General features: G+C 40.9%; 1 protein-coding gene across 3 annotated transcripts; it reads left to right on the forward strand.

Annotated features, from left to right (window-relative positions):
- fam131ab (family with sequence similarity 131 member Ab) lies at positions 1-27,041 on the forward strand. 3 transcript variants are annotated; one of them, XM_052110737.1, is made up of 5 exons: positions 1-170; positions 16,547-16,640; positions 21,965-22,147; positions 23,851-23,982; positions 25,509-27,041. In XM_052110737.1, exons 2-5 carry the CDS (start codon positions 16,571-16,573, stop codon positions 26,012-26,014), a joined length of 891 nt encoding a protein of 296 aa, XP_051966697.1. In that variant the 5' UTR covers positions 1-170; positions 16,547-16,570; the 3' UTR covers positions 26,015-27,041. The 3 variants fall into 3 exon arrangements, with proteins under 3 accessions (XP_051966697.1, XP_051966698.1, XP_051966696.1); XM_052110738.1 differs by lacking the exon at positions 1-170 and adding an exon at positions 6,030-6,323; XM_052110736.1 differs by lacking the exon at positions 1-170 and adding an exon at positions 13,656-13,815.

Below are 27,041 nucleotides of genomic sequence, written 5' to 3' on the forward strand. Positions count from 1 at the left end.
GCTCACGCACTGAAGAGCAGGACTGTTCGTTCACGGAGGGCTCTTACTGGAGTGAGAGTGTGTTTACGGGGCTGTGAACGGAACCGTGACGCCAGTGAGCTCGAGCAGAGGAGCTGTCCAGCCGCCGCGGTGCTGAAACTCGCGTCCATCCCGCCCCGCTTTATCCTGAGGTGAGCTTCTCATATAATACACTATACAGCAAACCATCATGCATGTGAATATAATGCGATTATAATGCATAGAACAGCAGTTTAAAGTACAAATATTTGGGAGAACACCGTTTAATCCGTGTATGTTTGGGGAAACAGAAGTTTAGTGAGCTTATGTTTGGGAGAACAGCAATTTGATCAATGTACTTGATGAATGTGTGTGTGTGTTTGTATATGCTGAAGAGAACATTTTAATCAATGTATGTTTAGGGATTATACATTTAGTGCTCAAAGGTTTGGGAGAACAAAAATGTAATATTTGTATTTGGAGAATAACAGTGATAGTCTGTGTGTTTAGACTACATGTGTTTGGGAGAATAGAAGTGAGCATATATTTGGAGAAAATGTATGTTTATTAGTAAATGTTCTGGGAGAATAGCAGTTTCCAATTCCATACATGTCAGGGAGAACAGCAGTTCACTCCTTTTATGATGGGGAGAACAGCAGTTTAGTCCATAAAATTGGGGAGAACAGCAGTTTAGTCTGTATATGTTGGGGAGAACAGCAGTTTAGTCCATAAAATTGGGGAGAACAGCAGTTTAGTTTGTATATGTTGGGGAGAACAGCAGTTTAGTGCATATATGTTGGGGAGAACAGCAGTTTAGTGCATATATGATGGGGGAGAACAGCAGTTTAGTGCATATATGATGGGGGAGAACAGCAGTTTTGTCCATATATGATGGGGAGAACAGCAGTTTTGTCCATATATGATGGGGGAGAACAGCAGTTTAGACCATATATGATGGGGGAGAACAGCAGTTTAGTCCATATATGTTGGGGAGAACAGCAGTTTAGTCCACATACATTATGATGTTGAGAACAGCAGTTTAGTCCATATATGTTGGGGAGAACAGCAGATTAGTGCATATATGATGGGGGAGAACAGCAGTTTAGTCCGTATATGTTGGGGAGAACAGCAGTTTAGTCCATATATGTTGGGGAGAACAGCAGATTAGTGCATATATGATGGGGGAGAACAGCAGTTTAGTGCATATATGATGGGGGAGAACAGCAGTTTAGTCCATATATGTTGGGGAGAACAGCAGTTTAGTCCATATATGTTGGGGAGAACAGCAGATTAGTGCATATATGATGGGGGAGAACAGCAGATTAGTGCATATATGATGGGGGAGAACAGCAGTTCACTCCTTTTATGATGGGGAGAACAGCAGTTTAGTCCATAAAATTGGGGAGAACAGCAGTTTAGTCTGTATATGTTGGGGAGAACAGCAGTTTAGTCCATAAAATTGGGGAGAACAGCAGTTTAGTTTGTATATGTTGGGGAGAACAGCAGTTTAGTGCATATATGTTGGGGAGAACAGCAGTTTAGTGCATATATGTTGGGGAGAACAGCAGTTTAGTGCATATATGATGGGGGAGAACAGCAGTTTAGTGCATATATGATGGGGGAGAACAGCAGTTTTGTCCATATATGATGGGGAGAACAGCAGTTTTGTCCATATATGATGGGGGAGAACAGCAGTTTAGACCATATATGATGGGGGAGAACAGCAGTTTAGTCCATATATGTTGGGGAGAACAGCAGTTTAGTCCACATACATTATGATGTTGAGAACAGCAGTTTAGTCCATATATGTTGGGGAGAACAGCAGATTAGTGCATATATGATGGGGGAGAACAGCAGTTTAGTCCATATATGTTGGGGAGAACAGCAGTTTAGTCCATATATGTTGGGGAGAACAGCAGATTAGTGCATATATGATGGGGGAGAACAGCAGTTTAGTGCATATATGATGGGGAGAACAGCAGTTTAGTCCATATATGTTGGGGAGAACAGCAGTTTAGTCCATATATGTTGGGGAGAACAGCAGATTAGTGCATATATGATGGGGGAGAACAGCAGTTTAGTCCATATATGTTGGGGAGAACAGCAGTTTAGTCCATATATGTTGGGGAGAACAGCAGATTAGTGCATATATGATGGGGGAGAACAGCAGTTTAGTGCATATATGATGGGGGAGAACAGCAGTTTAGTCCATATATGATGGGGGAGAACAGCAGTTTAGTGCATATATGATGGGGGAGAACAGCAGTTTTGTCCATATATGATGGGGGAGAACAGCAGTTTTGTCCATATATGATGGGGGAGAACAGCAGTTTTGTCCATATATGATGGGGAGAACAGCAGTTTAGACCATATTTGATGGGGGAGAACAGCAGTTTAGTCCATATATGATGGGGGAGAACAGCAGTTTAGTCCATATATGTTGGGGAGAACAGCAGTTTAGTCCACATACATTATGATGTTGAGAACAGCAGTTTAGTCCATATATGTTGGGGAGAACAGCAGTTTAGTCCATATATGTTAGGGAGAACAGCAGATTAGTGCATATATGATGGGGGAGAACAGCAGTTTAGTGCATATATGATGGGGGAGAACAGCAGTTTAGTCCATATATGTTGGGGAGAACAGCAGATTAGTGCATATATGATGGCGGAGAACAGCAGTTTAGTCCATATATGTTGGGGAGAACAGCAGTTTAGTCCATATATGTTGGGGAGAACAGCAGTTTAGTCCATATATGTTGGGGAGAACAGCAGTTTAGTCCATATATGTTGGGGAGAACAGCAGATTAGTGCATATATGATGGGGGAGAACAGCAGTTTAGTCCATATATGTTGGGGAGAACAGCAGTTTAGTCCATATATGTTGGGGAGAACAGCAGATTAGTGCATATATGTTGGGGAGAACAGCAGTTTAGTCCATATATGTTGGGGAGAACAGCAGTTTAGTCCATATATGTTGGGGAGAACAGCAGATTAGTGCATATATGATGGGGGAGAACAGCAGTTTAGTGCATATATGATGGGGGAGAACAGCAGTTTTGTCCATATATGATGGGGGAGAACAGCAGTTTTGTCCATATATGATGGGGAGAACAGCAGTTTTGTCCATATATGATGGGGAGAACAGCAGTTTAGACCATATTTGATGGGGGAGAACAGCAGTTTAGTCCATATATGATGGGGGAGAACAGCAGTTTAGTCCATATATGTTGGCGAGAACAGCAGTTTAGTCCACATACATTATGATGTTGAGAACAGCAGTTTAGTCCGTATATGTTGGGGAGAACAGCAGTTTAGTCCATATATGTTGGGGAGAACAGCAGATTAGTGCATATATGATGGGGGAGAACAGCAGTTTAGTGCATATATGATGGGGGAGAACAGCAGTTTAGTCCATATATGTTGGGGAGAACAGCAGATTAGTGCATATATGATGGCGGAGAACAGCAGTTTAGTCCATATATGTTGGGGAGAACAGCAGTTTAGTCCATATATGTTGGGGAGAACAGCAGTTTAGTCCATATATGTTGGGGAGAACAGCAGTTTAGTCCATATATGTTGGGGAGAACAGCAGATTAGTGCATATATGATGGGGGAGAACAGCAGTTTAGTCCATATATGTTGGGGAGAACAGCAGTTTAGTCCATATATGTTGGGGAGAACAGCAGATTAGTGCATATATGATGGGGGAGAACAGCAGTTTAGTCCATATATGTTGGGGAGAACAGCAGTTTAGTCCACATACATTATGATGTTGAGAACAGCAGTTTAGTCCGTATATGATGGGGGAGAACAGCAGTTTAGTGCATATATGATGGGGGAGAACAGCAGTTTAGTCCATATTTGATGGGGGAGAACCGCAGTTTAGTCCATATATGATGGGGAGAACCGCAGTTTAGTCCATATATGTTGGGGAGAACAGCAGTTTAGTGCATATATGATGGGGGAGAACAGCAGTTTAGTCCATATTTGATGGGGAGAACCGCAGTTTAGTCCATACATGATGGGGGAGAACCGCAGTTTAGTCCATATATGATGGGGGAGAACCGCAGTTTAGTCCATAAAATTGAGGAGAACAGAAGTTTAGTCCATAAAATTGAAGAGAACAGACGTTTAGTCAATATATGTTGGGGAGAACAGCAGTTTAGCCCATATATGTTGGGGAGAACAGCAGTTTAGTCCATATATGTTGCGGAGAACAGCAGTTTAGTCCATATATGTTGGGGAGAACAGCAGTTTAGTCCATATATGTTGGGGAGAACAGCAGTTTAGTCCATATAAGATGGGGAGAACAGCAGTTTAGTCCATATAAGATGGGAAAACAGCAGTTTAGTCCATATATGATGGGGAGAACAGCAGTTTAGACCATATATGTTGGGGAGAACAGCAGTTTAGTCCATATATGTTGGGGAGAACAACAGTTTAGTCCATATAAGATGGGAAAACAGCAGTTTAGTCCATATATGATGGGGGAGAACAGCAGTTTAGTCCATATATGTTGGGGAGAACAGCAGTTTAGTCCATATATGTTGGGGAGAACAGCAGTTTAGTCAATATATGTTGGGGAGAACAGCAGTTTAGTCCATATATGTTGGGGAGAACAGAAGTTTAGTCAATATATGTTGGGGAGAACAGCAGTTTAGTCAATATATGTTGGGAGAACAGCAGTTTAGTCAATATATGTTGGGGAGAACAGCAGTTTAGTCAATATATGTTGGGAGAACAGCAGTTTAGTCAATATATGTTGGGAGAACAGCAGTTTAATCCATACATGTTGGGGAGAACAGCAGTTTAGTCCATACATGTTGGGGAGAACAGCAGTTTAGTCCATACATGTTGGAGAGAACAGCAGTTTAGTCCATATATGTTGGGGAGAACAGCAGTTTAGTGCATATATGATGGGGGAGAACAGCAGTTTAGTCCATATATGTTGGGGAGAACAGCAGTTTAATCCATACATGTTGGGGAGAACAGCAGTTTAGTCCATATATGATGGGGGAGAACAGCAGTTTAGTCCATGTAATATTGGGAGAACCGCACATATACATTATGATGGGGAGAACAGCAGTTTAGTCCATATAAGATGGGGGAGAACAGCAGTTTAGTCCCTATAAGATGGGGGAGAACAGCAGTTTAGTCCATATTTGATGGGGAGAACAGCAGTTTAGTCCATATAAGATGGGGGAGAACAGCAGTTTAGTCCATATTTGATGGGGAGAACAGCAGTTTAGTCCATATCTGATGGGGAGAACAGCAGTTTAGTCCATATTTGATGGGGAGAACAGCAGTTTAGTCCATATTTGATGGGGAGAACAGCAGTTTAGTCCATATCTGATGGGGAGAACAGCAGTTTAGTCCATATCTGATGGGGAGAACAGCAGTTTAGTCCATATTTGATGGGGAGAACAGCAGTTTAGTCCATATCTGATGGGGAGAACAGCAGTTTAGTCCATATTTGATGGGGAGAACAGCAGTTTAGTCCATATCTGATGGGGAGAACAGCAGTTTAGTCCATATTTGATGGGGAGAACAGCAGTTTAGTCCATATCTGATGGGGAGAACAGCAGTTTAGTCCATATTTGATGGGGAGAACAGCAGTTTAGTCCATATCTGATGGGGGAGAACAGCAGTTTAGTCCATATTTGATGAGGAGAACAGCAGTTTAGTCCATATCTGATGGGGGAGAACAGCAGTTTAGTCCATATTTGATGGGGAGAACAGCAGTTTAGTCCATATTTGATGGGGAGAACAGCAGTTTAGTCCATATCTGATGGGGGAGAACAGCAGTTTAGTCCATATTTGATGGGGAGAACAGCAGTTTAGTCCATATCTGATGGGGGAGAACAGCAGTTTAGTCCATATTTGATGGGGAGAACAGCAGTTTAGTCCATATCTGATGGGGGAGAACAGCAGTTTAGCCCATATTTGATGGGGAGAACAGCAGTTTAGTCCATATCTGATGGGGGAGAACAGCAGTTTAGTCTGCATGTGTTTTGCAGAACATCAGAATAATAAGTGTCATTTTGGAAAACTTCAGTTTTATCTACATGTTTGAGAAAACAGCAGGTTCGTCTGCTTATTTCTGTCAGAACAGCGGTAGGGGTTTTCTACTGCCCCACAGCAGTGCCGGACTTGAGTTGTGAAACGAGTGCACACAGTGTGTATGAGAGAACAGCAGGAGAGAGAGGGCGACTCGAGCTCTTCCATGATCTCACAGCATATATACAGCTTAAATTAGTTCATGGTTTATAGTTTACCACGTAATTACCCGGAGCATGGGCTGTGTCGCCTCCAGAACACCAGTAGGTGAGAATCTCACCCTCTGTTTCATCCTCATAGCATGAAAAACAGGCGAGAACAGAGCGCGTATATGAAACCCGATCCTGAGGACTGCAGCCCACACACACTTCTGATTCAGAGAGCAGAAACGGCAAGCTTTTTTTCAGAGTGTATGCCTACTGGTCTGCAGTAAGAGCGAGCCGATTGCACGGCTTGTCCTCAGGAGAATTGCAGCAGATTATTGAAGGTTTACGCTTTTTAGACACTGTAAGTGGCTGTTCTGCAGCATGTGCATGCAGCTGCATTACAACTTCGGGTTACAGTAGGACAGCTTTGGCTCATTGCATGTGAGATGGGGTGAGGCAGTCATGCTGCATGTAAACACAACGCAGTAACCGTCAAGCTTTGTCTCCATGTCTGCCGTTGTTTACGGCGTGTGTATGACAAATGCAGCAGTTCAATCATAGAATACATACGTTAAATGTAATATTCTTTATAAAAACATTCTTTGTTGTCAATGAAAATACATTTTAATGCTAGTTTCGATTGTTCGGTGTCTTTGTATACTTATCTGATATCCACAAAGTTTGTCTGCAGAATTTGGCTATATCTTTCAAAACCTAATTTGGGAAAACTTGTCATAAATCATACAGTCATATGCTGTGACAGCATACATTTCCATGTGATTATTGATATTTCTACATTATTTATAAGCCTGTATTCTTTGAGCTGAACAGCAGATGAGACCGGCTGAACATTTCTCTGCATGGTAATACATTTCGAGGTCTTCCCTTTTTGTTTGTACAAGAAATGAGAATGGAAAAAACAAAATCTAATACCGTTTCGCTCCAAGAGTCCCAAACAAACTAACTCCGATTTATTTTCACCACGCAAATCGTTTATTAATCTTGTGCTGTAATTATTAATGACATATCAGGATACCGGGCCATTCAAAACTCGCACACGCCATTACCCCCGGGGCGGCACACCGTGAGCACGAGCCGTCGAGAGCTGTCCCGTTAATTGCAGATAAACGGAGCGGTTAAGGCTTGGCATGCGACAGGAGAGATTACGTGCTGATGGAGTTTAATCACGTCTTTTGTTTGATGCCACGTTTATCTGTACAGAATGAACAGGTTCAGTAATTGGTCTCTTGTAGTTTGCTGGTTTAGACCCAGAATTGCTGCTGGATGAAGACTTAAAACTTCAAAGACCCATTGAAATAAAAATGTTTTGAGGAGTTTTGCTGCTTTTAGTTTTTGTCTATCATCATTGAAGGTCTACGTGCTAATTTATTCCTAAAAGTTGGCAAAATGAACCTTTAGCAGATGTTCACATTTAAAATTGACAGTCTTTAAAACGCAACATTTTCAGTCTGTTCATAATTTATTTCAGGTACTTTTCAAATGCCTCTTATGGAGCTATTGTGGACGGTGCAAGTTTGAATCAGGTTTGCCGTCCCCCCCCCTTCTTCCTCATTTTCTGTCCTATATCTCATTGTCCCATCCATAAAAGTGTCAACCTGAGAACAGACAGGCACAGAATATTCGTTTTGCTACAGTTATCAGGACAAGGACTGGGAGGACACTCACAAAAACAGTTCACTGCGAATTGTAAAAGTCAAACGGCACTTAGAGGTTACACACACACACACACACACACACATACACTCATAGTGAGTTTGAGTGAGGTCATCTCATTCACACAGGCACACACCCGCCACAGATGGCCCGGTTCTCTGGTGGCCGCGAGTAGATCCGTGAGCGTTGTTCTGGAGACGTGGCCCAGTGTGAGCCGGACACCAGATGGATTTGATCCGGTTAGTCAGAGGTGTGTGTGTGTGTGTGTGTGTGTTAAAGAAAAAGGGATTTTGAGTATATTTACCAATGCAGTGCTCTACATACAGTACACTACATTACATTTCTAGAGGGTATTTTTTGGACTCTCATCAGGTGGTCTTGATTTGTTTGCGGACAACTCAACAAGATCTAAGTGTCTTTAAAAGCCGTGAAGGTGAGATAGACAGATGATAGATAGACAGACAGGCTGGCAGACAGCTAGATTGACAGACAGATGATAGACAGACAGACAGATAAACAGATGGACAGACAGATGATAAAAACACAGACAGACAGACAGACAGACAGACAGACAGACAGATGATAGACAGAAAGACAGCCAAACATACAGACAGACAGATGGAGAGAGACAGAAAGTCAGACAGATGATAGACAGACAGACAGACAGATTATAGACAGACAGATGATAGATAGATCAGACAGACAGACAGACAGACAGACAGATTATAGACAGATAGACTGACAGTGATAGATAGATAGATAGATAGATAGACAGACAGACAGACAGGCAGGCAGACAGACAGATTAAAGACAGACAGACAGATGGAGAGACAGACAGACAGACAGATGGAGAGACAGACAGATGGAGAGACAGACAGATTATAGACAGAAAGACAGACAGACAGGCAGGCAGACAGACAGATTACAGACAGATGGAGAGACAGACAGACAGATGGAGAGACAGACAGACAGATGGAGAGACAGACATATTATAGACAGAAAGACAGACAGACAGATTATAGACAGACAGACAGACAGACAGATTATAGACAGACAGACAGATACATAGACAGATAGACAGAAAGATAGACAGACAGACAGACAGACAGACAGATTATAGACAGATAGACTGACAGATGATAGATAGACAGGCAGGCAGACAGACAGATTATAGACAGATAGACAGACAGACAGACAGACAGACAGGCAGGCAGGCAGGTATACAGACAGGCAGGCAGACAGACAGGCAGGCATACAGACAGACAGGCAGGCATACAGACAGACATTCAGACAGACAGACAGACAGATAGACAGACAGACAGATAGACAGACAGATAGACAGACAGACAGACAGACATTCAGACAGACAGACAGACAGATGAGAGACAGACAGACAGACAGACAGACAGACCTTTGGGTGCATAACCAATAGGAGTGAAGACGGTGTTCAGTGGAGCTCGTGTCACTCGTCTGGTTTGTGGTAATGGAGTCGAGTGCAGAGGAGAACTGAAAGTTTCTGGTATTAATTTCACTGCTGTAGCCACATACATGAATATAATCAAAAATGATGTGCGGAAAGGAACATGTCGGCAGTGTTTGATGCGTACATTAAACGTTTGTTCATCTTGTTAATGATCTGATGCACTGCAGGTCATATTAAAACACTCTCCCCTGCAGGATGTTCCTTTTTAGATACAAAATAACAGATTATTTGTCAAATTAGAATTATATCTTGGTTTTACTGGCAATGAATCTTACCTGTGATCACAATTTTTATAGATATGGCCAGACATGCAGTCCACCAATAGCGTTAGAGCGACAGCAGCAGGAAAGCCCACGAGCGACTTCATGACATTCAGCCATTCAGTGAAATGGTGCGAGTTCAAGAAACTAACACAAGCACAAAAGAGTGACATCACTCCGTTTATCAGGCTGTATTCCACCGCACAGGTCGGACAATGAGAGCCTCATTAGTGAAGAGCTTTAAGAGGAGACGGACATCTGAGCTCAGGGTGTAAACGGGTTCGTGGGAGACACAGTTCAGTGGTGCAAGAGAGCAGGAGCCCCTCGGGGGTGTAACCTTAACGTTTTAACACCCCTCGGGGGTGTAACCTTAACCTTTTAACACCTTTTAACACCTTTTAATCTCTCAGTTTAACTCGAAAGCACATAAAAACCTTAAATATCCATTTAGGAGAAAACTGAACTCGCTTATAGCGCCACACTATGGTCATACGAGTGCAATTGCTGCAATACGAGTAATGAACCACATGAAGTCATTTTACAGAAGTCACGTGATTGTCAAGCATAAAGATTTTTCCATAATCACATGTGCTCTGGCTGGTGGAAGTGTTGGTGAATTGGGGCATGTGCTGATGTCACATGTGCATGTGCATCTATGTCATGTGCTGATGTCTCGCTTCATTAATCTTCACCAGAGGGAGTGTGAATTGGGCCGCTGATCGCCTGGTTTATTTGCATGTGTTGTTTTAGCACCCCTTTCTCTATAAGAATTATGCAACTTTGCTAATGGCACTAAAACACCCAAAACATTTATGCTAAATGCAGTTTGCATGGTGCGGTTCTGAGCGCTAGGTTGTGGAGGATGCAGACGACTAATGTGATGTTGCGTACTTTGGACCACTGCGATCCAGACAGACGGACGGACGGACAGACAGATAGATAGATGACAGACGGACGGACGGACGGACGGACGGACGGACGGACGGACGGACAGATAGATAGATAGATTACAGACGGACGGACGGACGGACAGACAGACAGATAGATAGACAGATAGATGATAGATAGACAGACGGACGGATAGACAGATAGATGACAGACGGACGGATAGACAGATAGATGACAGACGGATAGATAGATAGATAGATAGATAGATAGATAGATAGATAGATAGATAGATAGATAGATAGATAGATAGATAAGAGGCAGGCAGACAGACAGACAGATAGATAGATAGATAGACGGACAGACGGACGGACGGACAGATAGATAGATAGATAGATAGATAGATAGATAGATAGATAGATAGATAGATGGATAGATAGATGGATGGATGGATGACAGACAGATAGATGACACACAGACAGATAGATAGATCTGTCTATCTGTCTGTCTGTCTATCTGTCTGTCTGTCTGTCTGTCACACTTGATCTCAATTTTAAGCGTGACTTCAGCCCCAAAAAGTGTTCAAATACTTTTTGTGGTCACTGTGTATAAATCTGATATTCTAAGGATCCCACAGCATCATGCTCTGTTTCCTTGGTTACGATGGCAGTGGGCATAGGGTCGGTCAGGCATGAGTCGCTCAGCATCCTCTCCTTCCCCTACAGTGGCGGTGGGCGACAGGTTGCGTGTGGACTGGAGCCCGGGAAGTTCGTACTCCGACCTCACGCTCTTAGGAAACACACGGACCAGTTTGGCTCGCAGCCTGGAAGCGACATACTTGGAGCGTTACCTCAAGGTGCCAAAGTTTCCACTACCTGCTCCATTTCCATTTTTAATTCAAAGCATTTGGAAACGGCACTGGTTTCCATCCTCTCCTGTAATTTGCTCACTGCGGAGCGTCGGCGGGCGCTGCCCCCACGTGCTATTGTGTCCTTTAGAAAGTGGGCCACAGATAGCAGCTACTGCCGCCTCGCTCCGAGGACTGCCATTCAAGAGCTATTTCTGTCATCATTATACGGTTAGCGGCCACGCTGCACCCTGAGCTGTGGAAGCCTACATTCACATAACACCTTTCATACATCCTTATTGTGCAAGACATCATGTGAGAAATACAAGAGACTGAAACTCTGTAAATGTTTTTTTCTGTCCCACTGCAATTCTTCTTCATCTTGTTTTCCAGCAAAACTATCAAAACATTTGAGAAAAACTTCAAAAGCAAATACCTAATAAGCATAATTAACTAAAAAGAAATGTCATACCCTATTGACAATATATTTATTTTATTTTTCTCCCTAATTTTGGAACGCCCAATTCCCACTACTTAGCAGGTCCTCGTGGTGGCGTGGTTACTCGCCTCAATCCGGGTGGCGGAGGACGAGTCTCGGTTGCCTCCGCTTCGGAGACCGTCAATCCGTGCATCTGATCATGTGACTCGTTGTGTATCCGCGGAGACTCCCAGCGTGTGGAGGCTCATGCTACTCTCCACGATCCACACACAACTCACCACACGCCCCATTGAGAACGAACCACTAATCACCACCACGAGGAGGTTACCCCATGTGACTCTACTCTCCCTAGCAACCGGGCCAATTTGGTTGCTTAGGAGAACTGACTGGAGTCACTCAGCACACCCTGGATTCAAACTCGCGACTCCAGGGGTGATGGGCAAAAGTTGTTGAGCATGGGGCAGGGCAAGGGGGTGTTCGCTGTCCTTTTCTGCATATCGCGGCGCCGTTTTGTGGTCCGTTCTGCATAACACGCCGGCTCGTTTTAGATTATCGAGGCCCATTCGGAACGTTTCGCGGTGGACCCACCGGCCCGCTCGGTTCTCCCGATGGCCAGTTCACCCCTAAACGGCCACAAAGTGCGTCGGCCCACCGGAAAAATGCCCGGTATGCCAGATTACAAGTCCTGTCCTGGTCTTGTGGCTATACTTTTAAAACAGTGTGTGTTTTGGGGATTTTGTGCTGCCCCATTTACTTCCATTGCAAGTGTCTCGCAGTAACTGCGATTTATGCAAGTCGACAATATATTTTGTAGTGAATGATTCCACAAATGCTGTCCATCAAGCTTCACTTGCACCGAATCTGGAACATTCATTTAATTTGATTAGATTTTATTCTTAAAACAAGAAGAAGAAAAAAATGATTTGCCATTGTGGTGAGAGAAATAATTGTCTTAATGTCTTATGAAATTGTTTCAAGTAAGCATTTCTTATTTTAAGGATGTTTGACTTTGGGGCGGGAAGATAAATAATCATTCCCAGAGCAGATCTGAGCTGATTAGGATGAGTTTCTAACTGAACTGTGCGATTCTGCATACGAAGCAGGAAATTACTTTTTCAGCCTTTTCTGGGTTTGATAATGACCTAATTAACCCAAGAGCCCAATCACTCACAAGCCATTCAGAGTAATTAGACATTCATTCTTAATGTGTTTTTTCAAACAGAATCCACCGTGTCACTGCAGTAATGTTTTCCCCATTTAACAGCCTCACTACGGTAAATGAGGTCATGGGAGTAAAATATCACAAATGTTTGGACAAACGTGTTTATTTGACTGTGACACTGAATATACAACAGTTAGTTCTGGTGCTCTAATCTGATTGGACGAGCAGTATTTTAAGGGATGGTGTGCAAGGAGAGGAAACATGCAAGGGTTTGCGACCAAAACTTGAGAACCTTTGCTGCAGTGCATCTGTTGACCAATTTCAGAGCACAGAATTTAATATTGAGTGACACAGATGAGCGGAAGTGTCCCAGTTATATTTCCTTTATAGGAAATATCAGCACTCTTGGGACACCGCTTGTCCGGTCAGATTATTTATGAACTAAAGTTATGAACACTATAATATGACAGGGTAAGGTTTTATTCGATAACATTAGTGAGTGCAACTAATAGCACTACACTAACTACAATAACTAGGTAACTAATGCATGAACCTCCTGTGTTCACCAAGCTGTGCGCGTGTGAATGTGATGTTTGCATGCATTCAAAGAGAGAGAGAGAGAGAGAGAGAGAGAGAAAGCCATCATCAGATGTGGTGCATGTGACGTCACCCGCGCTTCCAGCCCGCCGTATCCTTGGAGAAATCGTTCCATGGTGACGGGTTGCTATAGAAATGCTCGTTTCCTTCCAAGTTCCAGTGGAATAGCGGGGTGCGCGCGCGCGCGACGTGGCATGTCTGTGCGGACGGACTCCATGGAGAAGCTTCTGTTCCTGTGCGGCGCGAACGACGAGCCGCCCACCGCGGTATCAGTATTCATCATTTCTGGCCGTTTGCTGTTGCATGCATGCATGCATGCGCGCGCGCCTATGTGTGCATGGATGCATGCATACGCGTTTGTGGTTCTGAGGGTGTGAATGTATTTGCGATGCAGGCAGTGGACAGTATCATTGCTTTTGCGCGCTCGGTGCTGAAGCGCAGGGCCCGTGGGGCGCGTGCTCCCGTTCATCGGTGGGTCTGAGGGTCTTGGTAATGATATGCATGTGAATTAAAGCCTCACAGAGAGAAAGATGAGAAACACATGTAGCTGTTCTGTTTCGAATCGCGCTTTCAAACGGCCTTTTGTGTGCCTCGCGCTTAATTACCGTGTGTTTGCCGTAATGAAACCTGTAGATCTGACCCTGTGTTGATGGGTTGAATGCGAATAGAGCAGTCAAGAACCCATCCATCGGGGTTTCTCTGTTCTATTTTACTCCATTTCATATTCTATTCTCCATAATATCAATTCTATAACCCTTTCTTCTGTTCTGTTCTTATTTGTTCATCTTCTCTTTTTGTATTCTGTTTAATTCTGTTATTTTCTGCATTCTGTTCTGGTATTTATGTTCTGTTCTGCTCTATTCTATTATGGTATTTTGTTATATGTTATTGTGTTATATTCTATTCTACTCCACTGTGCTTTATTTTATTTGATTCCATTTTCAATTAAGTTTCTATTCTGTATATATTATATTACCATTTCAATTTCTATTCTGTTATTTTTATTTATTTTCTGTTCTATTCTGATCTATTTATTTCTATTATGTTCAGACTTTTTTCTATTATGGTATTTTATGTTCTATTCTGTTGTTATTTAATTCTATTCTCAATCAAGTTCTATTCTAGTGTATTTTCTTCTTTTCAATTCTATTCTCATCTATTTATTTCTATTCTATTCAGACTTTTTTTCCTATTATGGTATTTTATATTCTATTCTATTCTCAATCAAGTTCTATTCTAGTGTATTTTCTTCTTTTCAATTCTATTCTCATCTATTTATTTCTATTCTATTCAGATCTATTTATATTATCTTTATATTCTATGCTGTATGTTATTCTATTCAATATTCTATTCTCAATCAAGTTCTATTCTATTGTATTTTCTTCTTTTCAATTCTATTCTCATCTATTTATTTCTATTCTATTCAGACTTTTTTCCCTATTATGGTATTTTATATTCTATTCTATTCTCAATCAAGTTCTATTCTCGTGTATTTTCTTATTTTCTATTCATCTATTTTTTTCTATTCTATTTAGATTTATATATATTATGGCATTTTATATTCTATTCTGTATGTTATTCTATTCCAATATTCTATTCTCAATCAAGTTCTATTCTATTGTATTTTCTTCTTTTCTGTTCTATTCTCATCTATTTATTTCTATTCTATTCAGACTATTTTCTATTATGGTAGTTTATGTTCTATTCTGTTTTTCTATTCTATTCCCTATTCTTTATTCCATTTTCTATTCTATTCTCAATTGAGTTTTATTATTTAATATTTTCTTTTCATTTCTATTCTTTTTTATTTTTCTATTCTATTTAGACTCTGTTCTGGAATGATATTTTAGGTTCTACACTTTTGCATTATTCTCTACTGTTCTTTGTTCTACACAATTCCATTATCCATTCTATTCTATTTTCAATTAAGTTGTATTCTGATGAATTGTCGTCTTTTCTGTATTATTCTCTTCAATTATTTCCTCTTCTATTCAGATTCTGTTCAGGTATGATATTTTATTTTGTATACTTTTGTATTCTACTCTGCTGTTCTTCGCTCTATTCCGTTCTATTCATCTGTACAGCGGGTGTCAGGGCTCTAGTTAACGTCTTATTGCATGAGTCAGTGAAAGAGACGACTGCAGATCTGAAAATAAGACATTCATTGAGCTCTCCTTTAGGGAGTAATCTCAGCTCTGCGTTCACTAGGGCAGTAGACGACGCTCTCTATGTCTGCAGTGTGTGTGTGTGTGTGTGTGTGTGTGTGTGTGTGTGTGTGTGTGAACTGCAGACCATAATGGTGTTATTACCTCAAGCTCATGTAGGGAATCATCATGGCATATCTTGTGGTTGTCAATAGCTCTCGGGGACAGAGCTTGCGTGTCTTTATTTACATTGTCATCAGCTGTTTGCCGTCCGCTTCACTGAAAGTCCCATGACGTGTTTACAATTAGTTTACCCTAGTGAATAACCTCTTACCTGCTCAGGTGAGACATCTGGAGGGCTTTAGCATGCCTGATGCACATGCTAACTAAAGACACGAGCAGCACACACACACACACACACACACACACATACTCACACTCAGTAACTCACACAGCCACTCACACACACACACACACACACACACACACACACACACACACACACACCAGTAGGCAGTGTTTGTGTGTGAATGGACTGCTGTCTGCATCTGACTGATTCATCACTCTCTTTCACTTTGTTGTTTGTGAAACATTGTTAAAAAACACCCAAAGCACTTTAGTAATCTTACAGTAAGATATTCAGACAACCATCCATAACACACAAGCACTGTGGTGAGTTTTGTGCAGCACAAATATGTTCTCTTGTAGAATTGCTTGTATATGGTATAAAAATGTCAATGTGATTTCCCAATATCATAGAATACTGACTAAACACTGCCATGAAAATCTGTTGTTTTGTTTGTCCTTTAACTGTTTGAGCTTTTGTTGACAATGTTTTGTTGTCGTCTGTCAGGTAAATGTTGACGACAACAACGACATGTTACCAAAATCCAGACGAGCTCTCACCATTCAAGAGATTGCAGCGCTGGCTAGATCTTCACTTCACGGTAAATACATGAACACAAATAGTTTGAATACTCAACACAATTATATTTTCAGTAAAATAAAGATATTTTAAGCACGTAAATGACCGGCTTTTGTGAATAGACCCTTGGATTGCATTTTGTTTTGCTTTTCCTCTTCGTTCTTGTAAATATTTTTGTTTTGTCAGTATTTTCTTTCATCAGCGGTTCGTTTTGGTTTTCTGTTTCTTGCATGTTGTAAATAGATCTTGAATCAGCATTTTGTTTTTGTTTTCAATTTCGTTCTTGTTGTGAATATACCCCTTTGCAGCATTTTGTTTAGCTTTTTTGTATGGACTAGACTTTTTCAGCATTTTTCTTTGTTTTTTTGTTCTTGGTGTGATTAAAACATTCGTCAGCATTTAGTTTTTGCTTCCTCCTTGGTGTGAAATATGCATTTTTCAGTATTTTGTTTTGCTTTTTTGTTTCAGTCTTGATGTGAAACAACTTTTTTTATCAGTATTTTGTTTAGTTTTTTGTTTTGTTCTTGGTGTGAATAGACTTTTCGCCAGCATTTCATTTTGTTTTGTTCTTGGTGTGAATAGACTTTTCGCCAGCATTTCGTTTTGCTTTGTTCTTGGTGTAAATAGACTTTTCGTCAGCGTTTTGTTTTGTTCTTGGTGTAAATAGACTTTTCGTCAGCATTTCGTTTTGTTTTGTTCTTGGTGTGAATAGACTTTTCGTCAGCGTTTTGTTTTGTTCTTGGTGTAAATAGACTTTTCGTCAGCATTTCGTTTTGTTTTGTTCTTGGTGTGAATAGACTTTTTGTCAGCATTTCGTTTTGCTTTGTTCTTGGTGTAAATAGACTTTTCGTCAGCATTTCGTTTTGTTTTGTTCTTGGTGTGAATAGACTTTTCGCCAGCATTTCGTTTTGCTTTGTTCTTGGTGTAAATAGACTTTTCGCCAGCATTTCGTTTTGTTTTGTTCTTGGTGTAAATAGACTTTTTGTCAGCATTTCGTTTTGTTTTGTTTTTGGTGTGAATAGACTTTTTGTCAGCATTTCGTTTTGTTCTTGGTGTGAATAGACTTTTTGTCAGCATTTTGTTTTATTCTTGGTGTGAATAGACTTTTCGTCAGCATTTCGTTTTGTTTTGTTCTTGCTGTGAATAGACTTTTCGTCAGCATTTTGTTTTGTTTTGTTCTTGGTGTAAATAGACTTTTCGCCAGCATTTCATTTTGTTTTGTTCTTGGTGTGAATAGACTTTTCGCCAGCATTTCGTTTTGCTTTGTTCTTGGTGTAAATAGACTTTTCGTCAGCATTTCGTTTTGTTTTGTTTTTGATGTAAATAGACTTTTCGTCAGCGTTTTGTTTTGTTTTTGGTGTGAATAGACTTTTCGTCAGCATTTCGTTTTGTTTTTGGTGTGAATAGACTTTTCGTCAGCATTTTGTTTTGTTTTTGGTGTGAATAGACTTTTCGTCAGCATTTTGTTTTGTTTTTGGTGTGAATAGACTTTTCGTCAGCATTTTGTTTTGTTTTGTTCTTGGTGTAAATAGACTTTTCGCCAGCATTTCGTTTTGCTTTGTTCTTGGTGTAAATAGACTTTTCGTCAGCATTTCGTTTTGTTTTGTTCTTGATGTAAATAGACTTTTCGTCAGCGTTTTGTTTTGTTTTTGGTGTGAATAGACTTTTCGTCAGCATTTCATTTTGTTTTGTTCTTGGTGTGAATAGACTTTTCGCCAGCATTTCGTTTTGCTTTGTTCTTGGTGTAAATAGACTTTTCGTCAGCATTTCGTTTTGTTTTGTTCTTGATGTAAATAGACTTTTCGTCAGCGTTTTGTTTTGTTTTTGGTGTGAATAGACTTTTCGTCAGCATTTCGTTTTGTTTTGTTCTTGGTGTGAATAGACTTTTCGTCAGCATTTCGTTTTGTTTTGTTCTTGGTGTGAATAGACTTTTTGTCAGCATTTTGTTTTATTCTTGGTGTGAATAGACTTTTCGTCAGCATTTCGTTTTGTTTTGTTCTTGCTGTGAATAGACTTTTCGTCAGCATTTTGTTTTATTCTTGGTGTGAATAGACTTTTCGACAGCATTTCGTTTTGTTTTGTTCTTGATGTAAATAGACTTTTCGTCAACATTTTGTTTTGTTCTTGGTGTGAATAGACTTTTTGTCAGCATTTCGTTTTGTTTTGTTCTTGATGTAAATAGACTTTTCGTCAGCATTTCGTTTTGTTTTGTTCTTGCTGTGAATAGACTTTTCGTCAGCATTTTGTTTTATTCTTGGTGTGAATAGACTTTTCGACTGCATTTCGTTTTGTTTTGTTCTTGATGTAAATAGACTTTTCGTCAACATTTTGTTTTGTTCTTGGTGTGAATAGACTTTTCGTCAGCATTTCGTTTTGTTTTGTTCTTGCTGTGAATATACTTTTCATCAGCATTTTGTTTTATTCTTGGTGTGAATAGACTTTTCGACAGCATTTCGTTTTGTTTTGTTCTTGATGTAAATAGACTTTTCGTCAACATTTTGTTTTGTTCTTGGTGTGAATAGACTTTTTGTCAGCATTTTGTTTTGTTTTGTTCTTGATGTAAATAGACTTTTCGACAGCATTTCGTTTTGTTTTGTTCTTGATGTAAATAGACTTTTCGTCAACATTTTGTTTTGTTCTTGGTGTGAATAGACTTTTTGTCAGCATTTCATTTTGTTTTGTTCTTGATGTAAATAGACTTTTCGTCAGCATTTTGTTTTGTTCTTTGTGTGAATAGACTTTTCGTCAGCATTTCGTTTTGTTTTGTTCTTGGTGTGAATAGACTTTTCGTCAGCATTTCGTTTTGTTTTTGGTGTGAATAGACTTTTCGTCAGCATTTCGTTTTGTTTTGTTCTTGATGTAAATAGACTTTTCGTCAGCGTTTTGTTTTGTTTTTGGTGTGAATAGACTTTTCGTCAGCATTTCGTTTTGTTTTGTTCTTGGTGTGAATAGACTTTTTGTCAGCATTTCGTTTTGTTTTGTTTTTGGTGTGAATAGACTTTTTGTCAGCATTTCGTTTTGTTTTTGGTGTGAATAGACTTTTTGTCAGCATTTTGTTTTGTTTTTGGTGTGAATAGACTTTTCGTCAGCATTTTGTTTTGTTCTTGGTGTGAATAGACTTTTTGTCAGCATTTTGTTTTGTTTTTTGTGTGAATAGACTTTTCGTCAGCATTTTGTTTTGTTCTTTGTGTGAATAGACTTTTCGTCAGCATTTTGTTTTGTTTTGTTCTTGGTGTGAATAGACTTTTCGTCAGCATTTTGTTTTGTTTTGTTCTTGGTGTGAATAGACTTTTCGTCAGCATTTTGTTTTGTTCTTTGTGTGAATAGACTTTTCGTCAGCATTTTGTTTTGTTTTGTTCTTGGTGTGAATAGACTTTTCGTCAGCATTTTGTTTTGTTCTTTGTGTGAATAGACTTTTCGTCAGCGTTTTGTTTTGTTCTTTGTGTGAATAGACTTTTCGTCAGCATTTTGTTTTGTTTTGTTCTTGGTGTGAATAGACTTTTCATCAGCATTTTGTTTTGTTCTTTGTGTGAATAGACTTTTCGTCAGCATTTTGTTTTGTTCTTTGTGTGAATAGACTTTTCGTCAGCATTTCGTTTTGTTTTGTTCTTGGTGTGAATAGACTTTTCGTCAGCATTTCGTTTTGTTTTGTTCTTGATGTAAATAGACTTTTTGTCAGCATTTCGTTTTGTTTTGTTCTTGATGTAAATAGACTTTTCGTCAGCGTTTTGTTTTGTTTTTGGTGTGAATAGACTTTTTGTCAGCATTTCGTTTTGTTTTGTTTTTGGTGTGAATAGACTTTTTGTCAGCATTTTGTTTTGTTCTTGGTGTGAATAGACTTTTTGTCAGCATTTCATTTTGTTTTGTTTTTGGTGTGAATAGACTTTTTGTCAGCATTTCATTTTGTTTTGTTTTTGGTGTGAATAGACTTTTTGTCAGCATTTCGTTTTGTTTTTGGTGTGAATAGACTTTTTGTCAGCATTTTGTTTTGTTCTTGGTGTGAATAGACTTTTCGTCAGCATTTCGTTTTGTTTTGTTTTTGGTGTGAATAGACTTTTTGTCAGCATTTCGTTTTGTTTTGTTTTTGGTGTGAATAGACTTTTCGTCAGCATTTCGTTTTGTTTTGTTTTTGGTGTGAATAGACTTTTTGTCAGCATTTCGTTTTGTTTTGTTTTTGGTGTGAATAGACTTTTTGCCAGCATTTCATTTTTTGTTTTGTTTTTGGTGTGAATAGACTTTTTGCCAGCATTTCATTTTTTGTTTTGTTTTTGGTGTGAATAGACTTTTTGTCAGCATTTCGTTTTGTTTTGTTTTTGGTGTGAATAGACTTTTTGTCAGCATTTCGTTTTGTTTTGTTTTTGGTGTGAATAGACTTTTTGCCAGCATTTCATTTTGTTTTGTTCTTGGTGTGAATAGACTTTTCGCCAGCATTTCGTTTTGTTTTGTTCTTGGTGTGAATAGACTTTTCGTCAGCATTTCGTTTTGTTTTGTTTTTGGTGTGAATAGACTTTTCGTCAGCATTTTGTTCTTGGTATGAAACAAGATATTTTCAGGATTTTGTTCTGCATTTTTGTTTAGGTCTTGATGTGAAAAGACCTATCATCAGCATTGTATTTAGCTTTTTTGTTTCATTCCTGTTTTGACTAGTGTTTCATTTTGTTTTGTTCTTGGTGTAAATAGACTTTTCATCAGCATTTCGTTTGTTTTATTCTTGGTGTGAAACAAGCTTTTATCAGCATTTTGTTTCGTTCTTGGTGTGACCTTCCAACAGCATTTCATTTTGCTTTTTATATCGCTCTTGGCGAGAATAGACTTTAGTCAGCATTTTGTTTAATTTCGTTCTTGGTGTGAAACAAGCTTTTATCAGGATTTTGTTTTGCTTTTTCGTTTCGTTCCTGGTGTGAATAGACCTTCTGACTGCATTTTAGTTATTGGTTAATAGACCTTTCGACAGCGTTTTGTGTTTTACATTTTCGTTTGGTTCTCGGTGTGAATATGCCTTAACCTTTACAGAAAAATATTGCCATTTTTGCAATTTAAAGAAAACCTTATTTTAGTCCCTTTATGAAGCTCTTTTCATCCGAGGACCTTCCAAAAGGTTCTCACAATGTAATAATTAGTCCCCACCCAAATCTCAATCTGACCCACAGACACGCTTTCTATTCAAAAGCTCACAGCTCACTAGATCATAGTACACACACACACACACACACACCTCATCAAACAATGGTGTTGTACTGATTGACACCATGACCTGGATTATTGCTCCTGTATTATTCAGTATTCAGGTCATTTACTCCAGCACATCTTACGTGTGTGTGTGTGTGTGTGTGTGTGTGTGTGCAGGAATCTCCCAGGTGGTCAAAGATCATGTGACAAAGCCCACGGCGATGGCGCAGGGCCGTGTGGCCCACCTGATCGAGTGGAAGGGCTGGTGTAAACCCACCGACACGCCCATTGCCCTGGAGTCTCACCTCACGTCTTACTCGCATCTGTCTGAGGGCGAGCAGGAGGCTCGCTTCGCTGCAGGTCAGTGACCTTTGACCTTTCATTAGGAGAGTGTTTGGGTGTTTTGTTATGGTGTCTTATTACACTTCCTAGTTCCCCAAGATGTGATTCTGTTTGACATAAACATGAATTTGGGTACTTGGAAGGGCTTTGAGCCACCAAACATAAGTTTTGGCATTAATACCTGTTTAAACTGTGTAACACACACCAAGAGCGTTAAACTTCTGCTATTATTAGTTTTGTCAGGCTTTTTCTATCGTTCCGCCTGAAAACAAAGTGTTGTTGACGAGGTAGCAACAGTACAATGAGCACTTCAGAGGAGGAACTAGTCACTGGATATGTCAGAGTTTGAAGCGGACTGAGAGGGACCCAGTAACACAATATCTGTCGTTCTGTCTGGCCTGGTTTTATCAGCTGCTTCCTCTCAAACTTTCTCCTTCTGAAGGTTACTCGTCTCTTTCTGTTGCTCTCTAGTATGACAAAGCGTTTTGCCTCCGCGGCAGCACCGCGATTGATGAGCCGTACCTGAGCGGAATGCATTCAGAATGTTCTAGCGTCCTCTCTCGCGCTTTCGGTCAATGTTACTGAAGTCTAACGTGTCACTAAATATTCATGGCATGTGTTTGTGTGTGGTTTTATATAAAAGACAACAGAAGCCTAGCTATATAAATGCAAGCATGTGTGAGGATGCAGGTGAGGTTTCTCTTGCTGTGTGTGTGTGTGTGTGTGTGTGTGTGTGTGTGTGTGTGTGTGTGTGTGTGTGTGTGTATCCTTGTAAACGTGTGAGTGTGTATTTACTTGGACGTCCCATGCAGATTCACACACACACACACACACACAGGATAAAATCGAACTTATCTTACATCTGGGAAAATTGCCAAACTCCAACAACACTTGCTGTGTGTGTAAGAATCATTCTGTGAATCAATGCAACGAGAGAAAATAAAAACAGTGTCGATGACAATTTAAAATACTTTTTTGATGTTTATGGAGTGGTGGTGTAGTGGGCTAATGCACATAACTGGCAATCAGAAGGTCGCTGGTTTGATCCCCACAGTCACCACCATTGTGTCCTTGAGTAAGGCACTTAACTCCAGGTTGTTCCGGGGGGGATTGTCCCTGTAATAAGTGCACTGTAAGTCACTTTGGATAAAAGCATCTGCCAAATGCATAAATGTAAAATGCATTTTTATATATTTTCTATTGATATCTGTGACAATTTCACTATTTCTCTTAATTCTTAATAATAAGTATTTTTTATTATTATTTCTGTTTCTTCTGCAATGCTTTGTTAATACTGTAAGTATTAATGTACTGTATATATATACAGATAGTTTAGACAGATTTAATTGGTTTATTAGCTCTGCAATTTTATTTAACTGAATCACCACACAGATGAACGTGTGTGTGTGTGTGTGTGTGTGTGTGTGTGTGTGTGTGTGTGTGTGTGTGTGTGTGTGTGTGTGTGTGTGAGCTGCTCAGCTGCCGCGAGGTCACTCATTCGCACACTGTGGTGATGTCATCAGATCCGGGCAATGTTACATTGTGACTTACAGTACCTGTCAATCAAAAGTGGTTTGTCTTCGGAACTCATCATCTTGTATCCATGGCGATATCACATCCTTTACTGTAGTGTTGAAATGATTGCTGCGCCTCACAACTGATGCGTGCTCTGGTATAAATATGATGCAGTGTGTGTGCGTGTGTGTGTGTGTGTGTTTCAGGGGTGGCAGAGCAGTTTGCGATCGCGGAGGCAAAACTTCGTGCCTGGTCTTCAGTGGACGGTGACGAATCTAATGAAGATTCTTACGATGAAGATTTTTTACCTCCAAATGAGCCGGTCACACAGAGCACAGGTATACACTCACGCACGCACGCACTCACGCGCGCACAATCACATACACACGCACCCACACATACACACGCGCACACACATACACTCACATACACACGCACCCACACATACTCACCTACACACGCACCAACACATACACATACACTCACATACACACGCACCCACACATACACGCACACACATACACTCACATACACACGCACCAACACATACACTCGCATACACACATACTCACACGCACATACACACGCACAGTCACATACACACGCACATACGCACACGCACGCACACACACATACATACGCACACACATACACGCACGCACACTCACATACACGCACGCACACTCACATACACGCACGCACACTCACATACACACGCACACTCACATGCGCACACTCGCACACACTCGCGCACACACACACACACACTCGCGCACACACACACACACACACTCACATACACTCACACACACTCACATACACTCACATACACACACATACACACTCACACTCACACTCACTCACACACATACACACACACTCACACTCACACACACACACACATACACACTCACACTCACATACACACACACACTCACATACACACACACAAATACAAAATATCAGTGGACTAATAAAATAAAGTGAACAGAAATAAATAAACAGTGTTAATCCTATAATGGTTATCACATACTAACAGTAGCTTCCTTTCATCCTACATAACAGAGTCCTAACTAATCACGTAATTAATATTCATGAGTTATAATCATTTGTTTCCCTCACGCCGTGTCGTATAACTTTGTGTCGATATTAATTAAAGCTAATGAAGTCCTGGAAAGAACCTTTCTGAGTACAGACATCTCCACAATGTTTATTGCCCCACAAGGAAAGCAACTGACATTCATATGAATAAATACACTTTATATAATGAACATCATGGCGCAGGCACACACACACACACACACACACACTCACACACACACACACAATTGCAGCATCTCTATATTTCCTTACTTACGACGATGTGTCTTCCCCCTCCAAACAAACACAGAAATTATTGTCCTACTGCCCTACTTTCATTCTCCAAAAACATAATTCTCTCTCTCTCTCTCTCTCTCTCTCTCTCTCTCTCTCTCTCTCTCTCTCTCTCTCTCTCTCTCTCCTGCATTTTGCTCTCTGGCGTTATTTGATATTCCAGCTTTCATTTCTCCTGCAAGTACCGGGTAGAGGGAGGAGAGGTAGAGAGAGAGGTAGAGAGGGAGGTAGAGAGGGAGGTAGAGAGGGAGGTAGAGAGGGAGGTAGAGAGGGAGGTAGAGAGGGAGGTAGAGAGGGAGGTAGAGAGAGAGGTAGAGAGGGAGGTAGAGAGGGAGGTAGAGAGAGGGAAAGAGAGAGAGAGAGAGAGGTAGAGAGAGGGAGAGAGAGAGAGGTAGAGAGAGGTAGAGTGAGAGAGAGAGAGTCTCAAATAATGTTTTTTTGTTGTATGTTATTTTTAACGGATTGTAACGCAGCTGTTATCTTTTCGCAGATCTGTCCTCGTACCCTCACTACCTGCGGGACCTCTTACACGCTCAAGTGTGTCAAGCTCACTTGCAGGGTCGAGGTCTGTGTGAGGCCGAAAGTGGCGTTGGAGCTGACCTTTCACCTCTCGTGGGGTCGCCGTCGGAGACGCTCTGTTCCAGCATGTGCAGCTTGGACGAAAGACACCCGTTGCTACGGGACCTCGGTCGCCACGCGGATGCTCCCGCGGCCGACCTCGCCACCAAGATTCTCAGAGCGCTTCAGGGAGGGGAGGAGCTACACTTGGCCCGCCTCCAGCAGGCGGGGCACCGACGAGGCCACTCCCCCTGTTGCTTGGCGACATACTCAGAGACTTTCGAAGACGAGGACACGCCTTGTAAGGACTGCGGAGGCGGGGTCTGTCTCCCGCCGGAATATTCCGCGCGTCGAAAGGTGTCGGACGTGGCCTCGTCTGGCGTAGTCTCGCTGGATGAAGAAGATGTAGAGGAAGAGGAGGAGAGAGAAGAACAGTGACCAACTGTCAATCATCTCTGCATGTTTATTTTGGACTCCTCCCCCTCATTTGCATTTTGGTCTCTCCTCATACCGTTTTGGGCGCCAGCTGCTCTAGTGGTTTCCACCGTTAATACTGAAAATACTGCACCTGAACGTAAGACAGCATCTTAAAGGACGAGCAACGCGTTTTGCAAAGGAGGAACTGAAGACTGACTTAAATATCTCTGCATGTCGTGCAAGTGCCGAACTGAACACACAGTCGTAAATGTTTGGATCTGGACGTCCAGTTGTTTAGCACGGTTTGTGGATTTGGCCGTTGTGTAACCCTGCTCCTTATATGATGTCAGGCCACATTGCATTCTGGGTCTTGATGACATGATGCCTGTTCCCCGGTCCCCGGTCGCATCTATTGGGCATGGCTTGCTGAGTACGTCAAACTCAAACTATCCGATCTGTCACTCGTTTATGAGGCGATGCTGGAATGCCGAATGTTTATACAGTGACAGAAAGATGCATTTCAGAACATAAAATGTGTATAAATAATGACGATCAAGTTCTGCTTTTGTTGAAATCGATTTGCAGATGTTACCAGTCCAGAATGGCCTTTTTACCGCCTCTGTTGCTGCGGTGAATGTGCACATGCTGCTCTAAACCACTAAGGGGCGCTATAACCGTGCTTTATCAATAGGCGTGATCTGAACGCGTCAAAACCCAATTTTTCAATTATAATATGCAATATGCCTATGATAAAATCACAAGCTATAACTTCAGTGTTACAGTCAAGGCCTGTTCACACCAAACTCGTGAGACAAACTGGCGATGAAAGGTCTATTCAGACCGAGACCGTAACAAATAAAATTAAAAACTATTTTAACCCTGTAGAGTGGGCGGCACTGTTGCTATTTTACAAACATATTTTGTTTTCCTGCTCGGACGTTATTGAGATATCGATGCATAAGATCGTTATTTATTTTATGCCGTTAAGGCATTCATTCAAGCTTTGGCGTAACTGTTTCGTTAACTTCTCTCCGTGTTTTTAATGCAT

Source organism: Xyrauchen texanus, chromosome 38 (genome assembly GCF_025860055.1).
Source record: "Xyrauchen texanus isolate HMW12.3.18 chromosome 38, RBS_HiC_50CHRs, whole genome shotgun sequence".
In the NCBI taxonomy this organism is placed as follows: Eukaryota; Metazoa; Chordata; class Actinopteri; order Cypriniformes; family Catostomidae; genus Xyrauchen; species Xyrauchen texanus.